Source organism: Macrobrachium rosenbergii, chromosome 16, assembly GCF_040412425.1.
Source record: "Macrobrachium rosenbergii isolate ZJJX-2024 chromosome 16, ASM4041242v1, whole genome shotgun sequence".
Lineage (NCBI taxonomy): Eukaryota > Metazoa > Arthropoda > Malacostraca > Decapoda > Palaemonidae > Macrobrachium > Macrobrachium rosenbergii.
The window spans coordinates 44,270,180-44,293,761 of record NC_089756.1 but is presented as its reverse complement, the minus strand read 5'-3'; the positions used below and the strand labels follow the sequence as shown (position 1 = coordinate 44,293,761).

General features: G+C 33.2%; 1 protein-coding gene across 1 annotated transcript in view; it reads left to right on the top strand.

The window, feature by feature from the left end:
- The window catches only part of LOC136847383 (CUB domain-containing protein 2-like), a 28,061-nt gene extending 5,509 nt beyond the window's left edge, over positions 1–22,552 (top strand). Inside the window, exons 2-7 of the mRNA XM_067119016.1 lie at positions 2,694–2,766; positions 4,204–4,343; positions 5,048–5,190; positions 14,322–14,538; positions 15,206–15,354; positions 20,416–22,552. Of these exons, the coding sequence (XP_066975117.1) occupies positions 2,694–2,766; positions 4,204–4,343; positions 5,048–5,190; positions 14,322–14,538; positions 15,206–15,354; positions 20,416–20,545 (852 nt within the window). The 3' untranslated portion in view covers positions 20,546–22,552. The remainder of the gene's footprint in view (positions 1–2,693; positions 2,767–4,203; positions 4,344–5,047; positions 5,191–14,321; positions 14,539–15,205; positions 15,355–20,415) is intronic.
- The last annotated feature ends 1,030 nt before the right edge of the window (positions 22,553–23,582 follow it).

Below are 23,582 nucleotides of genomic sequence, written 5' to 3'. Positions count from 1 at the left end.
TAATAGTTAGTTGCTTGAATGCTCTATTGAGAAGTACTGATTAGTTACCATTTCACACTGATTACACACACCAACACACACACACACACACACACACACACACATATATATATAATATATATATATATATATATATATATAATATATATATATATATATATTTATTATATACATATCTATATATATGCATATTTATATATCTAAATAAATGAAATAAATATATATATATATATATATATATATATATATATATATATGTATATGTATATTTATATACATATATGTATAATATATATATATATATATATATATATATATATATATATATATATATATATATATATATATATATATATATATAATATATATATATATATATATATAATGTATGGATATATAATATATATATTATATATTTATATATATATATATATATATATCATATGTTTATATATAGTGGATACATTTCCTTTGATACTTCCAAGGCTTTCAACAGATAAAGCATAAGACTATCTAAAATTAAATAGAAACATAAACCATGTAAGCAGTTTACCTCAACAGATCCAACTTTTTCCTTCAAATTCAACATCCACACACTTCCACAGATAAGACAGATTTCAACAATCCATTCATAGATTCCCACCTTGATTTCCATAGACACTCAAAGTCTCTTCTAAATTCTTTTTTCACATGATCTGTTATTTTTCGTACTTCACCTATTCTGCAATTAATTATCTCTTTCCTCTTCTTACTATCAAAAGTTATATTTACCCAAAAATACCTGTATGACTCGACCGATTCATCCATCCAGAACAAGTTAAACTTTCCAATTTCCCTCATAACGTCACTCATGTTCAGTTGTACTATTAACTTTCTCCTCTTGTAACCATTTTTAACATATTCCCTTAGTTTTGCTAGTTCTCTCTCCCAAATCAACACTGTATCATCTGCAAGCGTCCATCAGCCATTACATTCTTACCCGATAACTTTGCACCTACATCTATTATCCTTTCTGCGACTCCTATAACCACTCCATCCATAAAGATAACGAACAGCTATAGAGACATAACACATCCTCATTTCAGAGCCAGTTTCACACGAAAGCTGTTGCACTCTAATATACGTATTCTAACAAGAGATTTGCTTGTATCATATGAATTTTTCATCGCTCTCGTTATCTCATCTCCTAATAGCTTACAATTCCGTCATCCTCCATATTGATTCTATCATAAGTTTTTTCTGGGTCCACAAAAGTTACATACGCCTTTGTTCCTTTACATTGAGGCGTTCCAAGTAACTGATTTGTAAGGGACACTTGATCCACACATTTCCTCCTTGTCAGAGAGAGACAGGATGGCTACCAAGAAAACTTAAGTGGTACAAGTTTTACTTCAGTTTTTTAAGTATCATCATACTAACATGATGCTAAGTTTGATTAGCATCAATGACATTAATACGTAAAGTAAATCTAGTGTTTTAAATCATGCTGAATGTGTTGTCAAAATAAATAGACAATTTCCCCAAATCGAACCAGGCCTTGAAGTTTGTTAAACAAATTGGATGAAAAAAATAAAAAAGCCCTTTGAAAATAATACTGTTATCAAATAAGAATGATAAACCAGGCAAGTCCGGTAATTAAAACTAATTACCAAAAAAAATCTATAAAGATAACTATGGAAATATGGGGCAATATGTAAATGATTCAACACAAAAGCATTATCCGCCAAAAGATAAAATTTCAATATAGTGAAGTGGTCAGCCCTAATTTCAAATACAAAATAAAGGATTGTTTATGTTATCCACAGTGCCAACAATTTTGGCAGAAAAAAAATATTATTAATAAACAGGATAACCAGACCACTGGCTTAACATTCTGGATTCTAAGAAGAATTTGGTCTTAGTAAATACAAAATACTATTGTTCTTATTCGGCAGATTACATCAGGAAAAGTTGAAGATTCTGACAAAATTAACTGATATTTGTGTTTGGTTGTTAACTGAATAGTCACGTAAACAATGTTTAACTGTTTTACTTATGAGTATTCGATGAGTAATCAATACATCCCGTTCCCAAAATGTAAAAAAACAATTCATACAAATTTTGGAAAGAAACGTTAATTTGCTGAATAAAGGGATTTTTAGTACAATTTTGAGCCGAAAAACAAAATCACACATAATTATGAGAAATGCACTAAACCATAAGCTTACAGATTATTATAGCGCACTCTAAAAAACTAAAATGGAAAATGTTCTCGACAAAAAAGCGTTATTGCGTACATATTTTAACTTAGCGTTTCTCTTAAAATTGTACAGTAGACTAGCGCGCGTTCTACCCGTGGGCCCACTTCCAGTAACAGAAACTTAAGGAACATACCTGGATAAGTTTGTATAAAAGTGAGCACATCATTAACCGTGATTCCTCTAGTGGGTATTGAACAACATCGCTTCATCGTGAAATATTAAATTGGTAGCATTATCGAAAGTGACACCTAAAACAGCTTTTATTTCTGTGATCGTTTAATGATAGGTAAGCTGTCCTAGGATTGCTGAGCGACGTTAAATTTTACCCCAAAAAGAACTAAGTTTCAATGAATTTTCTCTCATATTGTGTTTATGAAAGTTCTAAGTATGGATTTCCTACTATGGACACTGAATTTCTAGAACTGTTTATACAGTATCCTGGCTTTCTTCCAGGTCCTGTTGATGACGATGGTGGCGAGGGTAACTTACGCTTGGCCAATCACACCACTTGACGGATACAGCCGAAGTAAGTAACTCTCACGTGAAAACAAGTTGTTTTTGAGGTTAACGAACATTTTCGCTATGAATGCTGAATACTGAACATATTGTACGTGCATGCGTATGTGTACTATATATCTGTCAACACGTATGTAACCCAACTGCAATGAGAATGTGGATGTGCGCTAGTTTTACAGAAGTGGTTTGTGGTATGGTTTATAGTATGAATAACGGGTCAAATATTATATGAAAAGTAAGCGAAGAAGAGAGGAGGCTATATAGGGTAAAGGGTAGGGTCAACGCCCGAAGCAGTCCCCATTCTTAAAACAAAGGAACGGCTATAAGAATCAAGGAAAATATGAACACTGAGATAATTCCACAGCTTCAGATCGAGTCAATGACCAGTCTGATTTCTAATCTTGTTAATGTTAAATGTGGAGAGCTGTCACCATATGGGTGTATTATGGAACCTTTGAGATACAGGACATCAGTTTTTAGTTTAATAAAAACAGTAACCTAAACAGCACCTGAAACAAAAAGGTGAGTTAACTGGTCACCTTAAGGGTTCGCCGTTATGACGAACTGTCTTTGACTCAATCGAATACGTGGCAGAAACTGATAAGTTATCCAGTTATACCTATAAAGGAATGTTTCCAACCCGAAAGTAAAAACAGTAAAAACAGCGTTCTAAGATGAAAAGATAAAGTAAAACACTTCCGTTTTAGCTTCAGTTAGTGTTGACTGGTATTCTTTTTCTAAGAATGGCAATACCTAAAGTTTTATTTTGCTGAATTAAAGGAAAAGGCATTCGCTTTATTTTTAAGACCTTCATAATATTAATGAATAACCTGTTCACTTCTCCAGAGTATCCAAAAAACATTTAAACAGATAAAATTGTCAGTAAATGCCGATCGTCATGACTGGTCCTGTGGTTGACTGTTGGGCGTCTGTCTTTTTGCGAATATTCGGATAAACAAGATAATAACCAGTGGTCACTAGAAATGGGCTAATTCGAAACGTTCAACCTGTATGGAAAAAATTAGTGACTCTATATTTTCAAAAGCTGGTTTTCTTTCTCTTTCTATGTCTGTGACAACGATGCAAACATAAAACGAAAAACATACCGGTTTATTAGTCGCCCTAATCGTGTTCTTTAAAATGGCACAGAAAGTTGGCAATCTTCATAACTACCAGTCAAACCAAGGGTAGACTTGCGTAAGAAGATATCAGTAACTGCACACCGCTGGTCGTTTGCCTTAAAACCCTTGAGTGAGATAAAGTGAATTCATTAGCGGTTTCATTAAAAATGTTACATACTGTTTAATGTGTTTTCTGTAGTTAATGGATGCCATTAGTATACTTTTACTGTGAATGGAGAGAGAGAGAGAGAGAGAGAGAGAGAGAGAGAGAGAGAGAGAGAGAGAGAGAGAGAGAGAGAGAGAAATAAATATGCTTCTTACTTCAGCGGAAATTGAAGACGTGTCCTTGAAATGTGGAGACTCCTTAGAATTCCCGGAGAGAACATTCACCAAACTAAACATCACTTTTGAAAGCGACGGCCCTATTCCTGCAGGATGCTCAATTACGATGCGCATTAATCTCCAGGTAAAAAGAATTCTTGGATTATTTCTTGTCTCCTTTTGTTTTTCATCATTATTTAATGTTTATGTGTCAGATTTTCCTTTCCGTAATTTATCATTAACTTCATAATATGGTCAGCTATTTATGTTGTATGATTTCTGTTCTACTCCATTTTTTTTTTACTTTCTACATTTGGCAATTATATTCTGTAGCTCATTGCATGATGTGAGCCCATTATGACTAATAATAATAATAATAATAATAATAATAATAATAATAATAATAATAATAATATCTAGTGGTGGTTGAACTTTACAAGATTTGTCAAAGTCCTATACCTACAGAGGCGATGGTGACGTCACAGTATACTGCAACGACGAGATTGTGTCAGTTTCATTACCTCAACCGCTAATTAATGATTACCTATGTTAATCGTGGCCCTTACAATTTCTTCCAGTCTTGCCCGAATTATAATTATAATTTAATTTTAATTTGTTTATCCGCTAATGTTTTTGTTTAATCGATAAAAGCCTGTCATTTCACTTTTACAATTGTTTTCACTGTATATTCCATCTGATTTATTTTCGTTTTGTAAAATTAGTAATAACACATTACGTGTTGATGGGGCCTTTTCTTTGGTCAGCGGAATCAAGACATTTCTGAAGGTCCTTCCAACAAAGTATGCTTCGTTAAACGAATCTTTCTCTCTCTCTCTCTCTCTCTCTCAGGGCGAAGACACAATGAATTTCGGCATCGGGGTATCAGGTTATATCGACATCCAGGATCCTAACAATGGGGAGGACTGTGCCTCTACGTATCTATCGGTGGCTGACGAAGATGTTCTTGACGACGTACTTGGATCTTTGGAAAAGTAAGTGCCGGAGAATTTTCATGTTACTGCATGGCAGATATGGGTCCCATCGTACAATTTGGAAATCTTGCTTGCACTCTTTTTCGTTTGGTCTGGAGGATAACACAAACTTTATATATATATATATAAATATATATTATATATATATATATATATATATATATATATATATATATATATATATATATATATATATATATATATATATATATATTAAAAAGGAACAGATCCATGAAGTCAAGTAAAGTAAGTATATACTAAGTAGAAAAATGGTAGCTGAATTAAAAATTAAGGTAGTATGATAAATAATATTATTACGGTAAACTGAAGATAACCTAAAAATTAAAATGAAATCACCAATATGAACCAAAACATAAAAGCCACACGCAATAAGTGTACACAACCATCACTAACACATACATATTGCATCGCATGTGGTTTAATAAGATTTTTACAAAGATTATGGGAGGTACAGAGTGAAAAAAGTAAAAGCAGAGACAATGAAAGAAACCACAAAAGAATAACTGACAGCGGTACGACACCTACGAATCCTGACGTAATACAAAATAGCACGGGCCCCCGTAGAGAGACGTGGGATTCGACCAACGTGGTATACAAAATTAAATTTACCGAAGGGACATGTCAAGCCTTCAGCAATTACTGCATAGATCCCACTATTACCACTCTGTGTAGACGACTGCAAACAGCAAACAAGGGACAATATTTCACCACTACATAGACGACCACGGCTGTGTGCCGACACTAGAAGAATTATTAGAAAGCAACAGAGATCGTACATTGAGAAGCGCGGTTCCACAGATTGCAAATAAAAAAAGCTGTGAGTATAAATCAACAACGGTCTGCGTTAAATGCACAGAGAAACACGGACTTCATCCTCCCTTCTTCATGGAAGCCACAGGACATCCATGAGAACCCGAGACATGAGCGAGAGAACACCCCTGGACATGACTACCGACAACGAAACAAATCAAGGCTATCGGCAGGAGACGGGAATCACGCCCTTGCCCACGCCCTTGGCTGCAAGCTGCGGCATAGAATGCATCCTATGGAGCACCAGGAATGCCCATGCTGCCACCCAGACAGCCAGTGAGAGAATGAGACCTGCCGAACAATAGAAATTCAGAACCTAAATGATGTCATGTTTGAAATTCAAACACCACATGCGGTAATAAAAACCTCGTATATTGATTTATAATCCTGATGACGCCGCCAAGAGAGATGGGGAAACGGTCCGTCGACTAGAAAAAGAAAAAGTAAATGGAAAGAATCTCGAATAAGATTTTCTTATTCCTGAGAAGTTTGCCAGAAGAGAAAAAGAAGTATAGACTGATTCAAGTCTTGATAAGATAGTATCTGCAAGCAATGCCATCGAGTTCAATAAAAATTACATAAGAGAGAACATATGTCAAAGCTCTTATACTATGAGTCGTGTCTACTTATTTATTATATATATATATATATATATATATATATAAATATATATATATATATATATATATATACATATGTATATATCTATATAATATATATATATATATATATATATATATATATATATATATATATATATATATGTGTATAATGTGTGTGTGTATACACATGAAATTTTTATCACACTGATTTATATACGATCATGAAGCTACAAATGTCGTTTCATATCCAATTCACACTACTTCGGGAATCTCCCCAATGGGGTAATTATCACTGAAGGGGAATTATAAGTGATAAATGGATCGGTACTGCTGGGTCTCGATCCCTCGACACAGTTACCTTCAAACGACTCCAGTCGACGGTCTACCTACTGAGCCATCAAGAGAGGTATAAGTTAATGCCGAATCTGCTGTACTTGTTTACCCGTCAAGAGCGGGGAAATTATACTTAGCTTCGGCATTAACCCACCTCCACCATGACAGCTCATTGGTACATTTGGAACACGCAGCACTTATTATGAAATTTTTATCACACCGTGATTTATATACAATCATGAAGCTACAAATGTCGTTTAATATCCTATTCACGCTACTTCGGGAATATCCCTGATGGGGAATTATCACCGAAGTAGCGTGAATTGAATATTAAGCGACATTTGTAGTCAATATATATATATATATATATATATATATATATATATATATATATATATATAATATATATATATATATACACACATATGTAGATATGTGTGTGTGTGTGTGGTGGGGATGCATGTCTGATCATTGGTGCACTATATTAATAAACTATACTTACACATGTTCTTGCCAGTCTCCATCTTCTAGAAGATTAATTTACAAATTCTGCCATTTTTTTCGGTATACACAATAAGGGAAAATAAAGAGACACAAAGAACCAACAACAATTACTTAAAGAGTACCCACCTATTTTATGTGATGACTGCACGAATAATGAAGAGTAATGCTAAATGCTTACTGTACGATAAGTCAAATTCTCTGGTATTTAAAGACGTTTAACCACAGTCATAATCAATTTAAAAAAATTTTTTGACAATTTTTATACATGTCAAGAGCATACTCACTGTACTGAAGTAAGTGTACTGTACTGTTAATTTAGATGTTCACTGAACACACACAAACACACACACTTCAGTTCATTTATTCTATTTTATTGGGCTATCTGACCACAAGAATATTATCATTTCATGCAAAAGTCGAAGGGACTAATTATGATTTTTCGCAAAACCCGAAGGGACTCATTATCGTTTTGGGCAAAAGTCGAGGGGACTAATTGTCACTTTGCGCAAAAGTCGCGGGGACTAACTATCTTTCTGCGCAAAGTCGAAGAGACTAATTAGCGTTTCTGGCAAAAGTCGAAGGAACTTATCATCATTTTGCGCAAAAGCCGAGCTGGCTAATTATCTTTTTACGCAAAGTCGAAGGACTAATTATCGTTTCGAGCAAAATTCGAAGGGACTAATTATTTTGCGCAAAAGTCGAAGGGACTAATCATTTTGCGCAAAAGTCAAAAGGACTGAACACCCCTAAAAAGCTAATCCAAACCTCTTACATCCAAAGACTGGAGGGTCACAGTCTTAATAGACTGAGATTTAACTGAACAACGAGGACATGCTGTTGAAGACACGCAATGAAAGCTCTAAAACAGGTCTTAAGAATATTTGATCAAGGGTACAGAGAACTACTAAATTACAAGAATAAATTGTAAATACTTAGACTGATATGCCATTTCCAATGGAATTCTGGTTACTTGATAGTATAATTAAGTGAAAGATGATGAAATCATAATGGTTACCCATGAATTTCACTCCTGTATGTACTGGGCACAGAAAACCTGGTGGTCGAGTAGCTATTTCTCTCCCCAAACTACTATAAAATGGGAAACAGACAAACAAGTCTCTACTAACGTAAAACTTTAGACTATATTGATGCTAAGACGTCTCCAAAGGACGGGAAAGTAAGGAGATTAGTTCTTTTAGACTCCAAATACTGTACTAATGAAATAATATCCAGTAACCAAATACTTTTATCTTGTTTTATCAGCAAATGTATTTAGGTGGTCTCCTATGCGGTAATTTTTTTTTAAATTTACAGACTGATGGCATTTATTGCAGAAAGTAAAACACTACACACATCTTAAAGTTATATACCCTTATAACCTAAACAAATGGACCAACGTCAAAGTCCGAGTACATATGAATACAGTAGTACCGAACTGGTAAAAATAATCCTCAAGCACACAACCGTAACCTACCCCATCATCATAAACTAAATAAACTAAATACTACACAAGGAAAGGTGTACGTTGAAAAAGATTCCTTGTGAGAAAAAGGGGGATAGGCCCATATATTGTTTTCAGTAAATTTTATAAACTGCTTCTATGGTAGTGGACACAAAACAATAGTGTAATAAGAGTTGATTGTACCGAGTAAAGTAAATGTGTAAAATTTCGTCTTGAGTGTATTATATATGTGTAAACTTTTGTGTTGAGTGAAGTGTGGGCCTGTATGTAATCTTTTTGAGTTTTTATTTAAAGTTTTAATTAGATTATAATGAATATTGCAAGTTCATAGTGGAAGAAATAGAAACTGAAGAAACTGTAAGATGAGATACGAGGAAGCAAACAGAGAACAAGTTGAAAAATTTAAAACGCTGACGAGGCTGAAAAATAAGGCAGCAGACATAATGAAAAGCAAAAAGATATATCACTTTAACAGAAGGATACATGAAGGAATTACATACACGAACCCTTCCTTGGTGAAAATAAATAACTTGCTCATAAATAAAGCAATATCTCTAACAAGAAAAAATTCGTGTTTTTAACCAAGTCTAAGTGAAACACATGTTTTTATCCCCAATTAGCCAACCTAAATAGTGTATTAATTTAAAACGACTGAACTTGAGGAAATCTATGGACTAGTAAAACAAAATAAGAATGAATAGTAAAAAATTAACTCAATTCAGATGGCAGAAACTTTTCATGAAATAGATGTTTTTTTTACCAAGAAATAATAGATATGAACCCAGAAAATCATTTGCACCACGGGGGGTGGGAAAATATTTTTAAAACCTAGGTTCACGAGTCAAGGAGATAAACTATTCTAGTATCTACCAAAAATTACTGAATGCAGCATCTTACCAGGTATCAGTCATCCTGCAGAAAGAAATAACTCCACTGAAACGCACTGTTCTCTGTGATAAGCGATCTCCTGAAATGCATAAGTAACGGGAAATGCACAATGTTAATACGCTGTAGCATTTTACACAGGCAGATGAATGATATAACACGTAAACTGGATAAGCAATGTAGATGATGCAGTAAAATGGTTTAAACATTTACAATGTACACTGAAAACTGCAAAGCTGCATCCAAAACCTTAATAAAGAAGGGTGTTATGGGACAAACTATTCAGCATACTGTATATACAAAATAAAACTATTGTGGATTATGAAAAAGGAAGATAATTGTAAAATTTTGCTAATAATACTCAGTTCTACGTTTGTAGATAATATCGTAGATATTATGTCCATGGTAAAGAACATAATGACGGATCAAAGAAAACAGAAGTAAGCAATGACAAAACAAAGTTTATTAATACGGCCAAAAAGAAATAAAAAAGACGGCTTCTTGATATTGGATCCGGGAAAATAAACAAAGCAAAGTTATAAAATTGTAAAAGCAGTTACAGACCAATGGGTATCAACTCACAGACACCTTAATATGGCCGTTTAGATACTCCAATGTAGTTGGAACAACAACAACAACAACAACAATAACAACAATAATAATAATAATAATAATAATAATAATAATAATAATAATAATAATAATAATAATAATAATAATGAATAATAATACAGAAAGAACAAAGATCCCTCCATGAAATACAACACAAACAAACTAAAAAAATGGTACGTCATAATAATAATAATGAGACTAAGAGAAACAAATAACCTGGTATATGCAGGAGCAAGACAAGTAGTAGTGGATACAAACACAAAAAGATCAGACAATGGATGAAGCCTTGAGTAAACTGAAAGAGATACTAAGAAGAAAGAACAGAAGATCCCCTCCATGAAAGCCTAACAGAACAACACAAAAGAAACTAAGAGGGGAAGGAAAAAACAAGTGACGTTAATGAAATAACCAACTAAAGAAAATGCCTAACTAATCCACACCACCAATATCACAGAAACAAATAACCTGGTATATGCAGGAGCAAGACAGGTAGTAACATGTCAAATGGATGGAGGGAGAGAAAGACAAGAACAAGGAAATGGGATACAAACACCAACACCACCATCACAACCAACCCAACAAAAACCAAAACAGGAACCGCCACCAACAGAAAGGAAGTGTAGGGGCACAAAAGACCAGCTCCTAATAGACAAAATGGTAATGAAGAATTGTAAGAGAAGGAAAACCAACCTAAGCATGGCAAGGATTGACTACAAGAAAGCCTTGGACATGATACCACACACGTGCCTAAAAGAGTGCCTGAAAATATATGGGGCAGAGGAAAACACCATCAGCTTCCTTAAAAATATAATGCGCAACTTGAATACAGTACTTACAACCTCTGGGATAAGACTAGCAGAGGTTAACATCAAGAGAGGGATCTTATAAGGCGACTCACTGTCCCCACTGCTCTTCATAGTAGCCACGATTCCCATGACAAAAGTACTACAGAAGATGGATGCTGGGTACCAACTCAAGAAAGGAGGCACAGAATTAACCATCTGATGTTCATGGACGGCATCAAGCTGTATGGTAAGAACATCAAGGAAATAGATACCCTAATCCAGACTGTAAGGATTGCATCTGGGGACATCAGGATGGAGTTTGGAATAGAAAAATGCATCTTGGTCAACATACAAAAAGGCAATGTAACGAGGACTGAAGGGATAAAGCTACCAGATAGGAATAGCATCAAACACATAGATGAGATAGGATACAAATACCTTGGAATAATAGAAGGAGAGGATATAAAATACCAAGAGATGAAGGACACGATCAGGAAAGAATAATATGCAGAGACTTAGGGTGATACTCAAGTCAAAACTCAATGCTGGAAACATGACGAAAGCCATAATTTAGCATAAACACATGGGCAGTACCAGTAATTAGATACAGCACAGGAGTAGTGGAGTGGACAAAGGGTGACCATAGACCAGAAAACTAGAAAACACATGACAATACACAAAGCACTACACCCAAGAGCAAATACAGGCAGACTATACATAACAAGAAAGGAAGGGGGAAGAGGGCTACTAAGCATCGAGGACTGCGTCAACATCGAGAGCAGAGCAGTGCGGCAGTATCTGAAAACCAGTGACGACAAGTGGCTAAGAAGTGAATGGGAAGGACTGATAAAAGCAGACGAAGACCCAGAAATATACAGACAGGAGAATGAAAAACAGAACAGAGGAATGGCACAACAAACCAATGCATGGACAGTACATGAGGCAGACAAAAGAACTAACCAGCGATGAAACATGGCAATGGCTACAGAGGGGAGAACTCAAGAAGGAAACAGAAGGAATACTAACAGAGGCACAAGATCAGGCCCTAAGAACCGGATATGTCCAAAGAACAATAGATGGAAATAACATCTCACCCATACGCAGGAAGTGCACTATGAAAGATGAGACCATAAACCACATAGCAAGCGACTGTCCGGCGTTTGCACAGAACCAGTACAAAGAGGCATGATTCAATAGCAAACGCCCTCCACTGGAGCCTGTGCAAGAGACACCAGCTAGCTTGCAGTAATAAGTGGTGCAAACACCAACCTGAAGGAGTGACAGAAAACAATCCAGCAAAGATCCTCTGGGACTATGGTATTAGAACAGATAGGGTGGTATGTGCCAACTGGACAGACATGACGTTGATTGACATAATCAAGAAGAAAGTATCACTCATTCATGTTGCAATACCATGGGACACCAGAATAGATGAGAAAGAAAGAGAAAAAATGGAAAAGTATCAAGAACTGAAAATCGAAATAAGAGGGATATGGAATATGCCATTGGAAATTGTACCCATAAGAACACCAGGCATGATCCCAAGATCCCTGGGAAGGAATCTGGAAAAACTAGATGCTGAAGTAGCTCCAGGACTCATGCAGAAAAGTGTGCTACTAGAAAGAGCGCACATTGTGAGAAAAGTGATGGATTCAACCCGGAACCCCACACTATAAAAACCACCCAGTCGAATAGGATGACTGTGATAGAAAAAAAAATAATAATAATCTAACAAATGCAGCTTTCATAAAGAAATTTAAATACAGTATGCTAAAATTCTCATACACTACTCTGTAACTGCAAAAACAGCCTATGTTACTGCCTCAATAAAGGCCTTATCAAATTAATTACTGAAGAAGTTAAAAGGCTTAACTAACAAAGCAGACAAATTAATAATGAACAAATTACCCCATGAGTAAGGTCACACCCCTCCTAATTGAGCTTAACTGGCTTAACATTAAGCATGAGAAATAAATATGAAATACAAGTTCAGACGTAAAACATTATACAGAATATGTCACCAAAACATTACAGAAACTTCGTATGGCAAAATGCCATAGAAAGTAAGTACACATAGGAGCAGAGATGAATGTACATTAAAGGAGCTAAGATACAACAGAGACACGGAAAAAGAGACTTCTGACCACACGGCACCCAGACAACTTAATAAGTTACCTCAAGGACTAAAAAGGTGCAACAACATAAAAGAATTCATGAAGAAACTCAATCAGAATTACGATACAAAAGAGAAAGTCATTATTCTTTAACTATACATGACAAATAAAAGGAGCTTTCTTATGGACATTGTAAGGGCAGACAAGATAACCTCCAAAATGAAAAAAAAGGTGATAATTACAGAGACAATAATAAGGAAAGGATAAATATGGAGCCTAATCAGGAAATAAAAGAGAGAGAAGGTAGCATCCTGGAGTACAAACGGAGGGAAAGCATTTCCCATCTTGTACAGTATGCAGAAATTGTTCGATAGTGACAAATTGTAAGCCATCTGCAATTAAAATGTTTTGTAGTAATAGACTGAAAGGGAAATAAACTACTGCCATTCGTAAGCTACAGTATTAGCATCATTAATACTCAGCTTACGTAAAAACTTACATAAAATCACCCCAAAACAAAATGCCCGAATATGAAAACATAAAGTGTTAAGATGAAAATCACAAATGGATACCAAAAGAGATAAATCCATTTATGTTATTAATTACCTGTGTTATGTCTCATGATTATTAATTACTCATATTCAGATCTGTTTATTGCTATTTAATATACAGCACATAAGTACAAGCAGTACAGTAATCATTTGTACAGTACTCCTTTCTTCTTTTCACATAAGGACATTCAATTTTTTAGAAACTGCTACTCAAGTCTATGGCTTTTTGGCTTGTTCCTACAGTATGTATGGTTTTTATGAATATTATGAATCTTAACAACACTCAGCAATATGGGGATGATATACATGTGTTGGTAATATATGACCCTTCCTTGATCTTATGTATTATTTAATCTAAATTCCTTCAAAACTAGTTTGTACTGTACATGTGCAAATCTACTGTACATATTGCATATGATCTGGCAATAGCACTAAATATCCATTTTTTCTAGGTACTGTGGGAATGTTTCATTTGATTTTCACACTACTGAAGATATTTTGGTTCTTGAGCTGTCAGTGGGCCAGAGTGGAGCATCAGGCAGCGGGTTCCAAATTTTAGTAGAACCTCATTACCTGTGTGGTGGAGAGATTACCTTAGATGATTATATCACGACACCTGATTATCCAGAGTCATACCCAAGAGACATCAACTGCTTTTGGCTCGTGCGAGTAAGCCCACGAGTTTTCCTTCCGTTTTAGTGTTACTGGAAATTTTAGGATTCTCTTCCAAAATGCTGGGTTCATTAACATGCCAGAATTGTTCATAATCATCATTAATGTCTTCAAGTAGGGTTTCTCCTTTATAGATTTGATGTGAAATGAGTTTTCTCTGCTCTTTCCTGTCTTCTCCACCCTCTGTCTGAATTCCCATCTGATTCAGGTTTACATTTATGCTCTTCCTCCATGATTTTCTGTACCTTCCTATTAGTATTCTTCCTCCTACTTCCATATGTATTAATTTTCTGACTAATGTTCCTCATTCCCTCTCATCAAATGAGCAAACCACCTCAGTCTTTAAAATTTTCGTCCATTTTCCAGGCACTGGACACATCTCTCCACAACATTAATTGCCGATCTATCCATCACACCACAGCAATAAATTATAACATTCTGTATGAAATTGATATAGATTATCTTTGTATTTTATTCTCAACCACAATTATTTAAATTTTGTCAAAATTTTAAAGATGATGATAATGGCAAATACGTTTCATATGTATTTTATAAGCATACAGCTATTGTAGTGGGCATTATTTGTAGCAGTGGTAATACTATTTTCTTAATGGCATATTTTAGATTTCTCAAGCTGTCCAGTTCAACATTTCACTCCTTCCAGGGATCTGAAGACAATGAAATATCTATAAATTGCCATGAATTTGATTTGAAACCGCCAAGAAGGGGCAGATGCATCGACATTCTACGTGTAGTGGGAGGAACAGTGAACACAATTTCCTGTGGCAAATCACTTCTAAACAAACCCATCGCGTAAGTAAATAAATACAAAGTAAAAGAAAACTTCGGTTGTTAGAAGCAGAGTTCGAAAAGACCATGTTCTATATAATATATATATATATATATATATATATATATATATATATATATATATATATATATATATATATATATATATATACATATATATATATATATATATATATATATATATATATATATATATATATATATATATATATATATATATATATATATATATATATATATATATATATATATATATATATATATATATATATATATATATATATATATATATATATATATATATATATATATATATATATATATATATATATATATATATATATATATATATATATGTTTGTGCATATATGTGTGTGCATACTGTATAGTATATATATATATATATATATACATATTATATATATATATATATATATATATAAATATATAGTGAGGACTAAGAGGGTTCTATCAATGTAGACATCAGTAGGTTATATGAAGGATCATTCCATTATTCCTGGAATGATCCTTCACCCTAACTATACTGATATAAATATAAATATATATATATATATATATATATATATATATATATATATATATATATATATATATATATATATATATATATACATATATATACATATATATATATATATATACACATATATATATATATATATATATATATATATATATATATATATATTTATATATATATATACATATATATATATATATATATATATATATATATATATATATATAACACATATACATATGAAAATATATTATATATATATATATATATATATATATATATACACACATATACATATATATATATATATATATATATATATATATATATATATATATATATATATATATATATATATATATATATATATATATATATATATATATACATAATATTTATGTATTTTATAGTTAGAGAACACTCATAGATAAAGCTTATTAAAGATAATGTTTGAGAAGTAACGTGAATTCTAATGTGAAAGAAACAGGAAAATGCTCAAAGAAAAATTCTTACTTCATTAAGGGCAGCCTTATTCAATCAGTATTTACAAATTGGTTTTCAGTGGAATTTTTTCAACCAAAACAAATAGTCATTGCACTCAGAATAATGAGACCCAAGGTACCTATGGTAACAATCTGAAAATAAAATTACCTACATATAATAAAAAAAAACCACTGACTAATGATTTCCAGCAATAAAACTCCGAACTAATGAAATCTGAAAAAAACTGTCAAAGTTGACAGCAAAATCTGAACGTCTGACGTAGCCTACTCCAAAATCCTCACCCTGGAGGATGTACTACAAGAGCTTTAACAATTTTGCGTAACTGCAACAAATTAAGGAACAAAACCTTTTTTCAGGGGCTTAAGACTAGGCAAATAGCTTTCCTGCTATGATATCCATGAATTTCTCTGAATTGGTAACATGGAGTGACCTGGGTAACACCTGCTATAAACACAGACCAGTACAGTAAAGAGGATCTTAGTCAGTTTGTGCACTGTGTAACATCTGTGTGAATGGCTGAAGAAAAACCCAGTAATTGCTGTAGGCAAGGAAAAGAGCCCTCTTGCCTTGAGTCCTTTTATACTATCCAAGGCAATATTCTGGCCAAGACCAACTATGAGAGAATTCTTTAATATTTATTGGTCTGTCTTATGGAACCTGGGGGAACCATAAGAGTATCTCCTTTGAGATACTCTTATAAAAAATGGCAGATGTAACCAAACATTAACTCAGTTATCTAAAGCAAAATAAAGCAATAGTTACAAAAATCAGATAAACCTCTTGAATTAAGAGCTTTATAGGGAGATACCACTTGAAGTGTACCTTTGGTCTCCCCCACCTAACAGTCCAACTTCATTTGAGCCTTGTAAGTCTCAAATGTGGTTCAGTGGTATTGTGAAATTAATTTATAATTAATTAACTTGAACTGAGGGAACTCACAAGACTCTAGAACAATGGAAACTGGCAAAAGGGTGTGTGGGAAAGATGCAACATCCCAGGTGATGCTTATACTGTACAGAATAAAAAGGAAATTGGATGAAAATTTAGAAAGTAAGTTGTGCAGCATGGGTGAAAACAAAATCTAATCTACAGAAAAAGAACAATATTGATACAGCTTTGTTAAAAATAGTGGAACAATACTTCATACACCAACAAGTACCAAACAAAACTAGAGGAGTTACTCAGTACTGAAATGCATTTAACATCTAAAGTCGAGATCCAGCTTCTCTGTAGAAAAGTTAGCAAGACTTTACTCACCTAGTCAAAAACATGTTAAGGTTTACAGTATTACTCATTATGTATTATTAGATGTGATGAATATATCTTCCTTGTTTCCAGATGTCTATGGATATTTGGAGTGGTGTAAAATGAGATGAGAACGAATTTAACTTGAGGCACTGAGACATTAAGTAATTTAGTCCTTCTCATTTAATTATTCAGAAAATCCAAGGATGTTTCTGTTAATCTGATTATGTGGGCATACATCAAACAAAAATGGCAAAACAAATGGAGTTCTTTCTATGAGAACTTAAATTATCAGAGAATCCATACATCATGTGAGTTTTGCATTTTTGTCTGTTGTAGCGATGCTGTCAAAATTAATTACTGTACCATAATTATTATAATCACATTAAAAAAAATTAAACATTAACATAGCACCAGCCTAAAAGCAAGCCGCCTCAAAATGCAGTGCAAAGAACAAAATAATGAATAACCAGAGAGATAAAACTTAAAAAACTACCATGTACATACATACACAATAGCATTAAATGTCAAAAAACCTTTGGTGGTGGTGCATGGCACTTCAAAATGGTATTGGAACATTTTAAGATTATGATCTTAATTGTAAATAATACTGTAAGGAAAACTATTCCACAATTTAAAATAAAGGCAAACAAATCTGATAAGAAAAAAAATGAAAAAAAGGGAGATATGTCAGAATAGATAAATCTGATTGACAAGTAATTATGCCTCTATGATTGCCAAGAATAGTAACACACAAACATGCAAGTAATGACAGATTACAGGACTTTATTAACAAGAGCAGTGGTTAGAAAGGTTACAAGGTACTGACCAAAATAAAGTAGGCCAAAGCCTTTTTAAGGATTGTTAAACCAAGCTTGCCTTTATGAAGCAAAATACTATGCAAATTTCAAGATACTTTCTAAATATTACATCAGATAACACCTAGAACTACAAATACCATTAAGCAAATACTGTTCTGAAGCACTAGTCATCAGCAAAACAAGCAGCTTTTGAACAAGCTCGAAGCCACTCCTGCAATTTAAGAAATTTAATACAGTGTCCTGGTTGAATAGTCTACATGTACTAAACCAGGCCATGTGGTGAAATTACAAAACAGGAATGTTGGTTAATGAATCAAATGAGTCTGAGTTCAATAACAAGTGACGGTAGCATTCTTGATGAAAAAATGGGCTATATATGAAGATACAGAAGTAGTGTGAGATGATGGGTAGTTTGAAAGGTTCAGGAAGGGGTCACTGGGCAGAAGAGAGTCCTTGTTGGCACAAGCACATAACAGCAAAGATTGAAAAAAATGCACTGGGATTGTAAAATGTGATGTTTAGTGAATTTAAAAAACAGCACTATTTTAAGTGCAGTTACATGACTAAAGGGAATAAGAATATGGAAATCAAAGGTAAGCAGAAAGGATAAATAATAGTCAATAAAATATTAAAGATGACTATGAGCAAAAGATGGTTAAGAGAATCAATTTAGTTGGAAAGAAAAGGTTAAGAGAATACATGCAGTTAAAATACAAGATCCACTGGGAGTCAAAAAATAGATACTTTAAAAATTAAACAGTATACCATTTGGCAAGACTTACAAAAAATTTGTGAAAGAAAAATCCAGTTCTGAGAGAAACTTTACAAAGTTCACAAGATTAGCTTTCATGCAGTACACATATGTTATCTATGAAAATGACTATCTTCTTACTACACCAAGGAAGAAAATTAACAGTCAAAACGATGTCATAGAGAGATTGGGGCTTTTGTAAACCAATATGATCTTGGAAGCACTACTAGGCAATCCATTAGTAGAGTCACTCAAAAATGTTTTGCAACATGTTCCAGAGGTTTTTGTTCACCTAACAATAATTTATTCATATTATATATATGAGGAAATGTGCTTTTCTTATTTGATTTTTGGTTATTTATCATACGGTCAACAATATAAAAAAGAATGGCGAGTGAAAAATCTGTATTACGAAAAATAACAAAACAATCTGAAAAATTTCGCTTAGGATGGTAGGGTAAAAGTCAAATAAAAAACTATAATTAGTCATCCATTCAGTCCTTATGGGAGTAAATTCAGAGACTTTCTTCTTCATGGATAAATAACCCAATGTTAAAGTATAGGGAGAAAATAAGGTAGCACCCAACTGAATAAATGATTAAATACTTTAAAGGAATCATAATAATGATGAAGAGGGAAATAAATGAATTATAATAATGATAGAGAGAAATAAAAACAGGTTTAAGGGAAGCGGGAGGTAATTTTTCGGACGCTGACTCACCAGTCATGTCTGTGCTTGTTTCATGCGCTTATGATGGAGTTGCCACGTAGCGCCAAATGTCATTATTATAAGCTGTTGTTCAAAAAATTTTGAAGTATGTTGCAAAAAATTTTTGAGTGACTGTACCTATACATGGATAATACATTTTTACATCAAACTGCAATTCAGCCTTAATGGGAAACACCATGTTTACATTTCAGTAACCAGCAAACATCTTAAGTAAATACTGTGCAGCTGCTGTGATTTCATACTGTTCATCTTATGTGGCACACTGTATGTAGCACTAAAGGTCTTGAAGCATCTGTTGGGCTTTCTTTACATAATAGTTGTTTAATTGATTTTATTTATAGCTCTTTACTATAACCCTTTCATGAGGCAATGCATTTTCAGCCTTAATGCCTATTTGAAGACAGAATACTTTTATTCTTTCCATTTCCAACAATCATGGAAATATTTTTGTAATTTCAATTTACTTTTACAGGATCCATAGCAACCTTGCTTTTATAGACTTTAGGTCAAACGAACGTCAGAATGGATATCTTGGAATGAACTGCAGCGTCAAGTTTATACCGAAGACTAAAGATCTCCTCCTTGCCAAATTTTTCAAGTAGATAACCTACCCAGTGACTCATCCCTTCCTCCTATTTTTGCCCTAAAACCCTTGTCCTAAAATTGCTTTATTAGATGAACACTGGAATGCAAGGCTAAAAACCAAATGTTACCATTAAATTCTGATATGCTGATTAGCTGAAAGCCAAAACTAGATGTGGCCTGAAATTTTGTACATTCAAAATATTAAAATAATTAAGATTACAACATTCATACAATACTACTATATTACTAAACTGATTAAAAACTATTTTCAAGTTTGACTAAATGTAATCAACAAAGTTACTGGTGTATTAAGCAAACCATGGAAAATAATAGGTTACAATATACTAATGGAATACATCTCTTTTATCTTGGGAATGAAGAAATAACATTTTTACTATACAGTCCACGTGGGGATGTGTGAAATGAAAAACCACAATAAATAACCTAACCAGAAATATCTTTCCTAATGCAGTTCTTTAAATTACACCAGTACCCATAGAAAAAAATTTTGCTATACTGTCCATGTCCTTTGATGAAGTGGTGCCACCAACCGAAAACTTTAAGTCTTTCAACAGTCATTGCAAATTACCCTAACCTTGTTCCTTAAAATTTTTTTTGGCAATATTTATGAGATCAAAAGATTACAACCTATGAATTATTTTCTAATTATTTGGTAGGTATGAAAGGAACAGGCTCACAAAAGCAAGTCAAACCATCTAACCTTACAATTCAGTTTTAAATGATAATTTGTGCCCCATAAGAAATTAAATTAAATTAAATAATCTTCACTTGATAGTGTTGGCAGTAACCTTAATTTAAAGTAGTTTACACTACATAGCTAAATTATCATGCATTTTCTTAACTATCACTACATGAAAATACACAAGGTTTTATTATGATGCGTCTATTAAACCAACAGGATAATGCACTCTACTAGTAGTCCACAGAAGAGAAATTTTGAAACAATTGGTTACTTGTGTATAAGTGCTTTATGAGTTCTGGCTTCAGTCTTTCTTTTTAAGGGAGACAGTTATAAACAGATTTTGAAGAAAATACCCTGGTGTTTGCATACTGTATATACGGTACTTCATTATTAATTTATTCTGTTAACTATACTGAGTAATATTGGAAATCACAAAAAAATATCATAGTCATCTGACACTATCATAACCTAAAGTTTGAAAACCATTACTGCTGTACTCAATTTTATATACACATTTACTTCTCAGTCAGATAAAAATATCTTACAACACTCTGTTAAATTTGGCAATATAAATTGACACCAGCTACAAATGTCTCATTGTATCAAAAAGGGGAAAAAATAATACATGGAAAAACTCTCCAAGGTAAAATAATTACTGTACTTCCTCCCTCTTATGAAATTACAGTAGATATAGAAACTTTTAATGAAATTAGAGAAGGAATGGAGGTCTGCACTCTCCTCTCAGCATCATCACTTGGATTCCTTCATAAAGTAAATGCTTACACAATAATTTTTTTTTATCTGAATAAAGAGGAATTAGTTAAGCCTCAAAGTAAGCAAACATGCTTACATTAAACTTTCACTTATATACTGAAGAATGACAATCAATAAAGCAAACAGTCTTGAAGCATTTGTCATGCTATTATTGGCATGGCTTACATTGGCATTCACAATCCAAACTTCAAAATAAGGCTAAGGCAAAAGACTGACCAACACTCAGGAATTCTTTGCCATTAACTTCACTCTTAAGGTAACTATATCTGTAAACCATATTTAGTAGAAAAATCAATATCAAACTGTTATGAATATTGTTCATTAAAACTACAAGTTTGACAAATTAAGAGTATACAGTGATTCACAAACAGTTAAAAGAAATCCCTTAATTCAGACCATTATCCCAATGAAGAGGAGATGAGATGCCTCAGTGGTGTTTTTGAATTACACTCTATTCTTAAACTTGTGGTTTTACTGTAAATCATATTTGTATGCTTACCTATTCATTTTAGACAAAATGAATAAAACATACTTACTGATCATTTCATTTTGAATTTTTACTATCCTTTGTGTTCTCTGAACAGATTGTTCAACCTGTATGTGTAGCCAATATTGTACCATTAGTCATCATTGTACTACCAGTCATTAAACAGGGAATACAGGTACTGTATTATAAGTTACCTTACACACAAAAGCCAATTTAGAATATAATCTACTCTTTATTTCTTCTTTATTTATGTTTGCAATGTGAGTTTTCCACTTTTTGAGGCCTACAGATTCCACAGTTTAGTCATTTCTATTTTGAGGTCTTCACCAATCGTGGCATTGAGCTTCATGCCCGAAAACTCAACAGGAGCAGACTTTGACACAAGGTAAAACAAAGTTTATGTAGTAAGGAAGCACTGGAAAAAGTGCAAGTACAAAAGTAGTTGTGTAAATACTGTGTATAAGTTGTTGAGGTGAACTCAACGTTATGTATTCATTATGACAGATGTTGTCACATGGGATATACAAAATTGTAAAATATAACTGGAGTAAGTAATTTTAATTCCCAAGACATCTAAAAATAAACAGGTAAAGGAAACGAGTTAAGAAAAACAGGCAGAGGACCATGATGAGGTGAAAAGGTAAGTCTTAGACACAACAGTCTGAATGAAGTGGAATGAGTTCACTATACTATTGGTAAATTGAAGTATTCCATTAGTATACTGAGCAAAAGAGGCAATTGTAAAGCCTGTAGTACTCTTTGCTGCTGAGTCATAGGCAGTTAAAAAGAAAACAAATTTTGAATTGGTGTATATATACAGTGTATTGAGAGGACCATATTACAATTTCACTGACGTTTCATTTCAACCCTGTCTTCTTTGGCAGATGTGCCAACACATTCTGGAATATTTTTGCTTCAATAATAATATAAATTAACTTTTTGGATCTACATACAGGAGAATACTCAAACAACTGAACACTCATGGAATGGTACAGAGTTACATTTCTATTTCCTGTAGTGGGGCAAGGAGCATTAGTTTCTTAAACACAAAATGAAACATCTTTATTTCCCAGCACAAAAGTTCCTTGCT